At 40.8% G+C, this 10,000-nt stretch overlaps 1 protein-coding gene across 1 annotated transcript in view; it reads right to left on the reverse strand.

The window, feature by feature from the left end:
• LOC113052693 (semaphorin-6A-like) overlaps positions 1-10,000 on the reverse strand; it is a 44,992-nt gene that overhangs the window by 12,285 nt on the left and 22,707 nt on the right. The window contains exons 6-15 of the mRNA XM_026217097.1: positions 9,890-9,991; positions 7,253-7,343; positions 5,982-6,101; positions 5,729-5,817; positions 4,412-4,629; positions 4,020-4,151; positions 2,677-2,832; positions 1,817-1,990; positions 1,370-1,510; positions 1,207-1,284 (exon numbers count right to left, since the gene is read on the reverse strand). Coding sequence (XP_026072882.1) covers positions 1,207-1,284; positions 1,370-1,510; positions 1,817-1,990; positions 2,677-2,832; positions 4,020-4,151; positions 4,412-4,629; positions 5,729-5,817; positions 5,982-6,101; positions 7,253-7,343; positions 9,890-9,991 — 1,301 coding nt within the window. The remainder of the gene's footprint in view (positions 1-1,206; positions 1,285-1,369; positions 1,511-1,816; positions 1,991-2,676; positions 2,833-4,019; positions 4,152-4,411; positions 4,630-5,728; positions 5,818-5,981; positions 6,102-7,252; positions 7,344-9,889; positions 9,992-10,000) is intronic.

Here is a 10,000-nt window from a genome sequence, read left to right on the forward strand (position 1 = left end):
GGATTGTAATGTTATCATTCCAGCCTCGAGCGTCCAGCGAGAGTTTCATCTTCTCACAGATGAGATCTGAACCTCAAGAATCAGGAGAAGCTCTTAAACACACACAGATCCCAGATCAGATGAGGAACCTCACAGGCTGCTCGCTCCAGAACACCGAAAACCAAATGAAGAAGATATTCTCCCTCTTAAACTGATTTCCAGGGACATTTTTTAACCTTTGTAAGGCGAAACTGTCTAACTGTATTAAACATAAATTCATAAAAAATCTTCATTTATTCAATAAATGCAATTAGATTTGTACAGACAGTTTAGGGCCCCTACCAATCAAATGAAATCAATATCAACAAAATCCATATTTGATTATTTAATGCAGCTCAGAGATGCCATGAATTCATTTACACTGCATCAATAATGTTTGGAGATTAATGTGTTAAATATAAAATATACTGGATATAGAACTATAGAATGATGCTGTAAGTATAAAACTAATACCATCAGTAGATTCAACAGATTCGTTCAAAACCGATGATTCATTCAGGAACGAAGAAAGTGACTTGCTGATTTCTAGCATACTGTACTTCTCTTACTAGTTATGCCATAGAAAGATGAAAACAAATAGTAGTTTACTAGTATTTGCTCTGGAATTTAACAACTGTCCTTACGAATGGCTTACTGAATCATTGACTCACTTGATTTGTTCAAAAATGCTGAATCATTCAGGAATGAAACATCACTGCTTTAATCAGAGAAGCAATAATTGGTTGAATACAGCAAAACATTCCACAATGACAATATTTAGTCTAAAATGTACATCACTTCATATTAAATAAAACATAACATTTTATATGTACTAAGTATAAAACAAATGAGTGTTTCAAAATTGGACTGTCTGACCTAAAATTGGACGGATGGCCGCCCTACTGCTTACGGTGCATTTCATATAAAGCTTTTCTGAAGTGACGTGGAAAGCATCAAGTCAAAGCCTCAGATCGCATCCCATAATCCTTCACTCCAGAGAAGCTGCACAAGCCGTTCTCATGTACTGGCTCAATTTGTGAAGAGGAAACTCAATCGATAATAAAGAAATAATAATGTGACGTGACGGTGGAAACGGTTCAGTACGCTACATCAATAAAGAGATGAGTTCTGGAGGCTCAAACCAGGACCACACTGGGACATCAGCAGATCTGAGAAAGAGACGCTTACTTCGGGTCTGATGAGACTTCTCGACAGGCTCCCTCGGACACCCATCCGCAGTAGGGGTCCCTGGAGGCGATACAGGACCTGAGAGAGACACGCAGGAGGGTTACTCGTCAAGAGTGCTCAGCTGTCCGTGCGAACAAGGCACACTGAGAGAAAGCATACGCACTTTTTACACTTTCCGTGGCGTTCGCAGCGGGACAGCGGGACTTTGACCACGCATGAGGAGAAGGCCACGAACAGAGAGTGACTCCGGCTGTCGATCTGCATGCTGATGATGCGCTTGTCCTCCACGCCGTCAATACTGCACCTGATCGAGAGCGAACACATCGACTCAGAGATCAAACACATCACAAACACCAACACTGACCCTGTGAGTGACCCGAATCATCACACCGAGACCATCAGAACTAGAGGAACATAACCTCACTCTTGTCTTCTCTAGAGCTGTAAATGCATGAGTGTAAACGATCAGTGAGGTCAAACACAGCACGGCCTGGTCCTGTGGTCAGCACAGACTCTATTAACCAGGCTCTGTTTTAATCCTTCAGGTCTGGACCAGCAGCGCTAACCACACGCTGTAACCTGACTAACACTCGTCTGATGGACTACACACTTCTCTGGGTTGTAGACGCTCAGCTCCTCCAGAAACAGGCTGTCGTTCAGGAAGCCACTCCGCATCTTGGCCAGGAACTTCAGCACGATTCCTCGCTCCGATCCCAGGAAAACTACGGTGTGGTTGTGATGAGGGCCGGCGGCGTTATCCACGGCTATACGAGTCAGACGATATCTGCCAGAGACACAACACAGTCTTAACCTCGTTCATGAACATTAGTTTTGACCAAAACTTAGGGTTAGGGTTAGACAGCTTGAGTAAATATGATGAAAACTAAAAAGGACATTTGATCCAGGACTAAGACTAGATTAAGAAATTCTATTACAATTAAATTTCCATCGGTTTTCCGACTCGTCTCTCGCTAAAGGAATTAAACCGTTAGCTGTCGAACGGCGTTCCAATTAGCAGCTCATCTCAGTGTTAATCAAATGTATGTATAATTTCCAAATCCGTATGCAAATACATTTTCAGCCTTATTAAAACTGGCACGATGGAAATAAGAAGACAAATAAATTATCCAGGTTTTTTCATCTTTCCAGATCTGTGGAGTCTTTGAAGCCGAGAGAAACGGATACAGCAAATGTGTTTTCAATAACTCAGTTTTACTGGAGCAAATTTACTCAAGGCCAAATGAACAAACATATCAGACTGAAACCAGACGTCTGGTTCTGCTACTACAGATGATTCTCCCATAATTCATTTAATTATAGCAAAACAGTCTTTCACAGTCTTCATTAGACAGACACGACATCTTTCCTCCAGGGTTGAGCTGAGATGAGGATTCATGAAAGATGGACTTGATTATTTCTTTGCATGACAATAAGCTCCCTGCATGATGCATGTCTCAGGACTGGACTCACCGGACCATCGTCTTGAGGAACCACGGCCGATTGGCGATGGAAGGAACGGCTTCGTCCATCAGCGGGTGAAGCTTGATGAAGTTCAGCGTTTCATCCGGGAACTCGTTGGACACTTTGTATTTCTCTCCGGAGGAAGCTCCAGCACAGACGCCTGGCCTGAAGACGACAGAGGAACATCAAACATCAGAGATATGAACATCTCAATCACGACAGCAAGCTTAGATCACGGTGAGGAATATACTCTCATTAACCCTTGACCTGGTTACACACAAACACATCATCTACTGATAATCAGACCGTCTCGCTAATCACGCCACAGACACGAGACGAGACGAGACATATGGAGGCAGATGTTTGCTTTGGAAGATGATTTAATCAGCTGCTGCATCCAGAGACGTAACAGATGCAAACACGTTTAAAGAAGATACAATAAAATATAAAATAATTAACTAAAAATAAATTAAATTAAATATAAATAATGTTTAATTAATTTGATTTTTAGTAGTTTATTAAATGAATTAATTATTTAAAAAATAATTATAAAATAAATACAATTATTTTAATAAGTTTTGAGTCATTAAATGATCTTAATTATCCAAGAACATGGTGAATAGTTGATTCTGATTGGCTGTCAGATAGGGTTAGGAATCATTTTCCATATTCCATGTTTGCTGACTGTATTATGGTTTAACTCGAACTAATCCATACTTCTCCATTTGATCGATCACCGTACATTAAGAAAGCTGTTTCGTCCTACAAGTGGTTTAAATATGAAAATGAGTCATTATATAACTGAACATGCACTAATTTGCATGCAACGCAATAAACACTTAACTGTGACCCTAGAGCATTGAGATTTATACACCATCTGAAGCTGAATAATTCATCTCTCCAGTGATGTGTGGTGTGTGAGGAGGACAATATCTGTCTGAGATACAACTATCTGAAAATCTGGAATCTGAGGCTGTAAAAAAATCTAAATATTGAGAAAATCATCTTTAAAGTTGTTCAAATGAAGTTCTTATAAATGCATATTACGGATCAAAAATTAAGTTTTGATATATTTACGGTAAGAAATTTACTAAATATCTTCATGGAACGTCCTAATGATTTTTGACATTGATAATTGTGACCCATATAATGTATTGTTGTCTATTGATACAAATGTAGAAATATATACGTCTGTGCTGCATTGTTACAGATGTGTGTGGCTTGATGCTGACTTCATATGGAAGCGAAGCAGACCTTAAAACTGAAAAGTGCATGAAACAGGGTTTGGTCTGCAGTGTCTGGCCGCTGAACGACTGAGAGAGAAACACAACGGAGGTGTGTGGGATGGATACCTGGGTCTGGGCACCTTCTCCTCTGGGACGGGGGTCCAGGTGGAATCGGGCGACTTCTGCTCTTTGAAGCGTCCGGTGAAGGCCGCTGCGATCTCCTCCATGTCGTACGCACAGACGGCCGATCCCGGGATACTGCAACACACGGACACACGCTTTCAGCAAAATAACAGAACTGTGAATCACTCCGACTCGGACATCAGCGGCACACAAGGACCGGATTGTGACGTATGACTGTGATTCTCAGTGATGCAGAAGAGCCGTGGGTCACAAGCTCTGACCAACACACCCTCATTGTGTGTCGCATTCCCATCAACACGAGTTCATTCAGGGGAATCTCATATTTCCCAGCGTCCTGCTGGAGCTGGACTGCTCTGACCTGCTCATCTCTGTACCTGTTGTAGGGCGTGGAGAAGGTGGCCATGACCACGTCTCGGCCGCTGATGTGGAGGACGTCGGTGACGGCCTGCAGGATGTTGAAGTAGAAGTGTGAGTCTCCAGGGATGGAGCAGTTGAGCCGTGTCTTCAGGAAGGACGTCCACTGTTTCTCCAGCACTCGCTGAGATCCGCCGCGGTCGTTCTTACACACACGAGCCACTCGTGGAAACACCACCTGATCAGACACACACGTTACACACGTCCTACACACACGTCACGCTCTCAAAACCCCAGAAACGCTTCAGGAGAATCACACTGAGCCTGGATTCTTCTGGCGGGGTTGACAACTCTGATTTCTTGATTTTAATCAAATCTCATTTTGATGAACCAATATCAATTCTTAAATCCAAAGGATAAATGTGTGCTTTTTACAATTAATGCATGAACAAAACATTGTTTGTAGCTCCTGCCATCCAATAATCACAATAATCTTTGCTACCTTTGATAAGAAACAAAGTCTCAAATTCTGTCACTTATTCAAATCAATAAAAGTGTTTTTGTGGCTCTTTAACGTGTGCTGTCAGATCACTGATCATCTCTTTATCTTTACTACTAGTTACTACTAGTTATAGTATAGTTTACTACTAGTTATAGCACCAAATAAACACGAACGAACATCAGAAGAATCAATCACTGAATCAGTCATGAATCATGTAATCAATCAATCAGTGATTCAACCTAATTAAAATTCAGTAATATAATTGATTTAACTCCACTGACACTATCAGATGGGAACAAGACTTATTGATCTGAATAATGACACAGCTGAGCTGCTTTACAGCTGACATTTGAGATGAAATCATTGATTCATAGATCACTGATTCTCTTCTGTTGATTCTGTAAAGTGAAGTGAGATGTTCCTCCTGTCATAGACAGATGTTACTGTAACTGGAGTATGTTAGTGGAGTATGAAGGTAATTACAGTAATCTGGCAGGTCGGTCGTACAGTAACTGGAGAGACTCATATTCACCGGAGACGCTCAGGCTATAATTACTCCTCACTGAATCTGCTTCTTAAATCTCACGTCTTCTGTCTTTGAACTCACAACAATGAGCCTTTGTCACGCACTCACAACACTCACAGACCAGGAAGTCAGTTCTGGACTACACAGGGCTCGTCGTTCAGAGAGCAGACTATGTTTGTGTTATTCTTAGTACCTGCGTCCTGACGGGCCGTGCCCTAGATCTCTTAAAAACCCTCACGTATTTCTTACGCCCACTTCCTGTCACTTCCTGTCTGAAGCAGGAAAACACACTAGATGATTTTCCCATACCTTCCCCATGCTGTTGTACTCCATGGCGATTTCCCGAAAGAAGAAGTAGATGAACTCGCCGTAATCGATGGCCTGGACGAAATACGGCTCTGAAATCAACACGAGCGACTGTGAGCTCAAACATCAAAACATCTCAGTGTGAATTTGAATCCTAGTATAATGATGAAGACTGAAGAGCCATGAAACAGTCCTAGAGTCGACCGGATGATCATCTCTGACGGGACAAGTAACTGACGTGGTAAAATCAGCTCACCTTTCAGCCATTTGGAGTCGTGTTTGACCGTCCGGAGGGTCGCACTGTCGCCCAGACTGCGATAGATCACCGCATCGATCGCCAGGAAGTCTGTGACGGTGGCCGAGTACAACTTCCCATCTACAGCAGAAGACAACAGCATTATACACTTCAAAATGAATCCAACATCTATACAAACAGACAGACAGAAATAACCTCTCAAATACAGATACAACACTCGGTGATCCTTTTGAAGAATAAATAACAAATGAAGATTGGTTAGCAGATAAAGAACAAATAGCACACACACACACACACACACACACACTTTAAATAAAAAATACACATAATAAGACCGACTCACTAGAGGAAATAGCCTGTTGGTTTTAATTACAACCCAGGGGTTTGATAAAAAATATTAATATAATAATATAAAAATAATAATATTTATTTTCATTTTAAATTATTTATATTTTATCCACCAATTTATTATAACATCTAAATCTTTTAATATCTCTTGATATTTAATTTATTTATAAGTTATAACATTTCCTGTCATAAACATGAAAAATACCATTGGTTGGTTGATAAGATCAACAAGCACAAATATTAGTTTTAAAAGGAATATTTTTTAAATAGTATCACAAACATGATCTATGTTAAGATACAGAAATAGCTTAAAAGATGAATGCTATACTGATATTAATTACAAACCATTACAAATTATTGTAATTCTATTGCTTATATGTTATCCACCAGGTTAATGCAATATCTAATTATGTAATATTAAATGAATGTATTTAAAATGAACCGTATTCCCTTCTTTCTTTAACATTTTCTGTAGGATTTTCACTTAAAAATTAACAGAAAATTGCACAAATAATTACAAATAAATGGCAAGTAAAACATTGATTGAAACGTGACATTTTGAAGTAGACCTTTTATGTAAAATAACTTCATTTTTAATGTGTTTAATTTGCATAATGGTGTTATTTTATCCGCATGAGCTCTGGGAAGGCAGAACCTTCTCTGGCCTGCGACTGGAGGAATGATTCATGTGGGTTTCCATCTCCAGGGTTATTTTTGCTGCTGTATTTCGGGGCGGGACTCCTAGAGACTCTCTCTAACCACACCACAATAGTTTCATGTGTTTCCAGAGCAGCCGCACACGAGCCGCTGCCAGCAAACGCTCTTCCAGAAACAAGGAGCGACTGTTGCTCCGGCCGTGTTCCTGCATTCTTCTGACGGACGTTGGTTAAGAAAGTGTTTCAGACGTGACTGCGGTGTCTTACCGGCGAACAGGGCCACGTTGGCGTGTTTGGCGTCGTACGGGCAGCGCGCCATACCGCTGATCTCATCGCTCACAGCGTCCAGACTGTCCATCTGCACAAATGAAAGGAATGGTCAGAGGTCAGAGGTCAAACCCACCCTAACCTCCAGCGTCTGAGACTTTCACACACATCGTGGTGTTATATTTAAAGCTCTTCCTCTCTGATGCCTGCCAAGACCAGCCGCTCACGCCAGCTGCTCATTTCTCTGGCTATTTCTATCGTGGAGAATCTGAAGAAGGGTCAATCAGGAGTCGAGAGCTCACATGTGACGTATCAGGATCCCAATTAACATTCCTCCGAAAATACACTGAAACAAACACGGATCAGGAATGTCAGGGTATTCCCGCTCCAAGGCATGACAGGGAGGAAGAACGAACCAGGAGTTTTACCGATTAATAAAGTCTTGATACTCATCAATACTAGCAATTACACCACACACTCTACAGATCTGATGCCCGTCAAATATAGCATTTACTCTGTTCTTTAACCTCACATCTTTACATCTTTCCCTTCTTTGAACAAAACCAATGCTAGAAAATGCTGGATTCATTATTATTCTTACAACAATAAAACTGTACAATGACAAACTCACTTATCAAACACAGAACTTTCACTAACAAAGATCAGACGCATGAAGCTGCACATGATAAAGATATATTTATTGCAGCCACAAATTGAGAATTCCTTCCTCCGACTCAATTCATTCCCTCGTTAGATTTGATCATGGCCACGCTGTTCTAATTCGTTCCCTTGTTTTGACATAATTAAAATGAAACAAATTACTTCATAACTTAGCAATGAATTACCACAACAAAGGAATTAATTCTTAATTTGTGGGCAACTATTTATATTTGTCCCACATGTCATGTATGCAGCTCCATATAAACCAGTGTTGCAACATAAATAAATGAAAGATCTCTTGCATGAAGCTTCTTTGAAACCAACTGCATTGTATAAATCACTTTAGAAATAAATGTGACCATATAAATTTCTAGCATTTGTAAAACTGCTTTTTTTCCATCTTAAAAATATATCTAAATTATGGCCTATGCTCTCAATGTCAAATGCAAAAATGTTAATCCATGCATTTATGACCTCAAGGTTAGATTATTGTAATGCTTTATTGGGTGGTTGTTCTGCACGCTTAGTAAACAAACTACAGCTAGTCCAAAATGCAGCAGCAAGAGTTCTTAGTGTTCTTAGAGAGTTTACTATTGTCCTCTTGCATAATTGACAAACTGTTTTCTTGCTTAACACTGTAAAGATGCTTTGACATGACCAGTATTGTATAGAGCGCTATAGTTATAAAGCTGACTTGAATTAAATGTATAACAGAATTGCAATTTGAATTTAAGAGAATAGATTTAAAATTAACTGAAATTCAATGAAATTATCAAAAAGTTATTGAATGATAAAAGTAAAAAATATATAAACCTCAGTATAATTTATATTACTTAATATATATTTGGATCTGCCTTACTTTAACACATATGCTTAGTTTGCAGTTCATTGTCATTTTTTATGTAAAACACACAGACTTGCATTGTTTGTCCAAATGGACAAAATGGTAACACTGGTAACACAGACTACCGCAGAAGAACAAATTCAGAATGGGATGTTATCTCAGCCATGTGATGGCAGGCGCTCCGATCATCTCTGAAATAGTTACGGGCTGCTTCTGTTGTCAGTAATGCAGTGCGTCCCGCTCCGCCCGGCAACAGCTGATGTAATGGACACCAGCCATAAGTCCAGCAGCTCACGCTGGCATGAGGAGCTCGGAGCCGGGAGCGAGCGTGGCCGCAGATGGGCTCTCGGGAGGAGGCCACGGATCAGAGCATCCGTTCAGGAGAACATTTGTACACTGATGATTAATCTGGGACAACTTTGGCCCTCAAACAGACGCTCTTTTCAGAGCCGTCACACCAGGGATATGGAAAGCAGACGCGTGGTCTGAGTGGACACTACGCCGCCAGAACCGCGCCACTCGAGGGTTTCCAAAGGCCGAGGGTCCGCGGGGGAAAATCTGTGAGCGGCTAGTGGAGCGTTTGGCAAACGTGCTTCAGCATCTCTCTCTGCTGGACCGTGCCAGTTATTAGACAGCGACAGCTGGCAGAAGATCTCACACTTCTCTTCTGGTCATTCTGTGATTCACTGACTGATGATGGAGCCAAATTGAACAAAAACACTGAAGAAGCACAAAACACAGAGACTAAACCAGCCGCTCAATGTGAAAACAGTGTTTAGAGCCAACACCATCACAGCAAACACCCTGAAAACCAGCCTTTTTATCGTGTTCCATCACAAACACACTGGTGAACTCAAAACCAAAGTGTGTTGACTAACTAATCTAATTAAACCAGTTTACCAATCACACATGATCACACTAGCACAGGGATCCTGCATGTTCCGGGAAAGATTAAAAAATCCTATGAGCAATTGAACAGTGTAGGTGAAAGATGTTTTTAAAAGAAATGCATTATAAAATTGCGTTACTCCATACAAAGGTAACTAATTGCATTCTTTACTTTCTTGTTATGTTTTGTCATTTGGCTGTGTTTGCTTGTTTGTTTTTTATTAACAGGTCAGAGGTCACCTTACCTTGTAGGTCCGGCAGGACGGGTTGAAGGCGTTGGTTCCGCACACAAACAGAGAGTCGTGGCTCTGCTGCAGCAGGACCTTGATGAAGTTATGGCACTCGTCCTGGAACGA

This window comes from Carassius auratus, chromosome 33, assembly GCF_003368295.1.
Source record: "Carassius auratus strain Wakin chromosome 33, ASM336829v1, whole genome shotgun sequence".
NCBI lineage: Eukaryota > Metazoa > Chordata > Actinopteri > Cypriniformes > Cyprinidae > Carassius > Carassius auratus.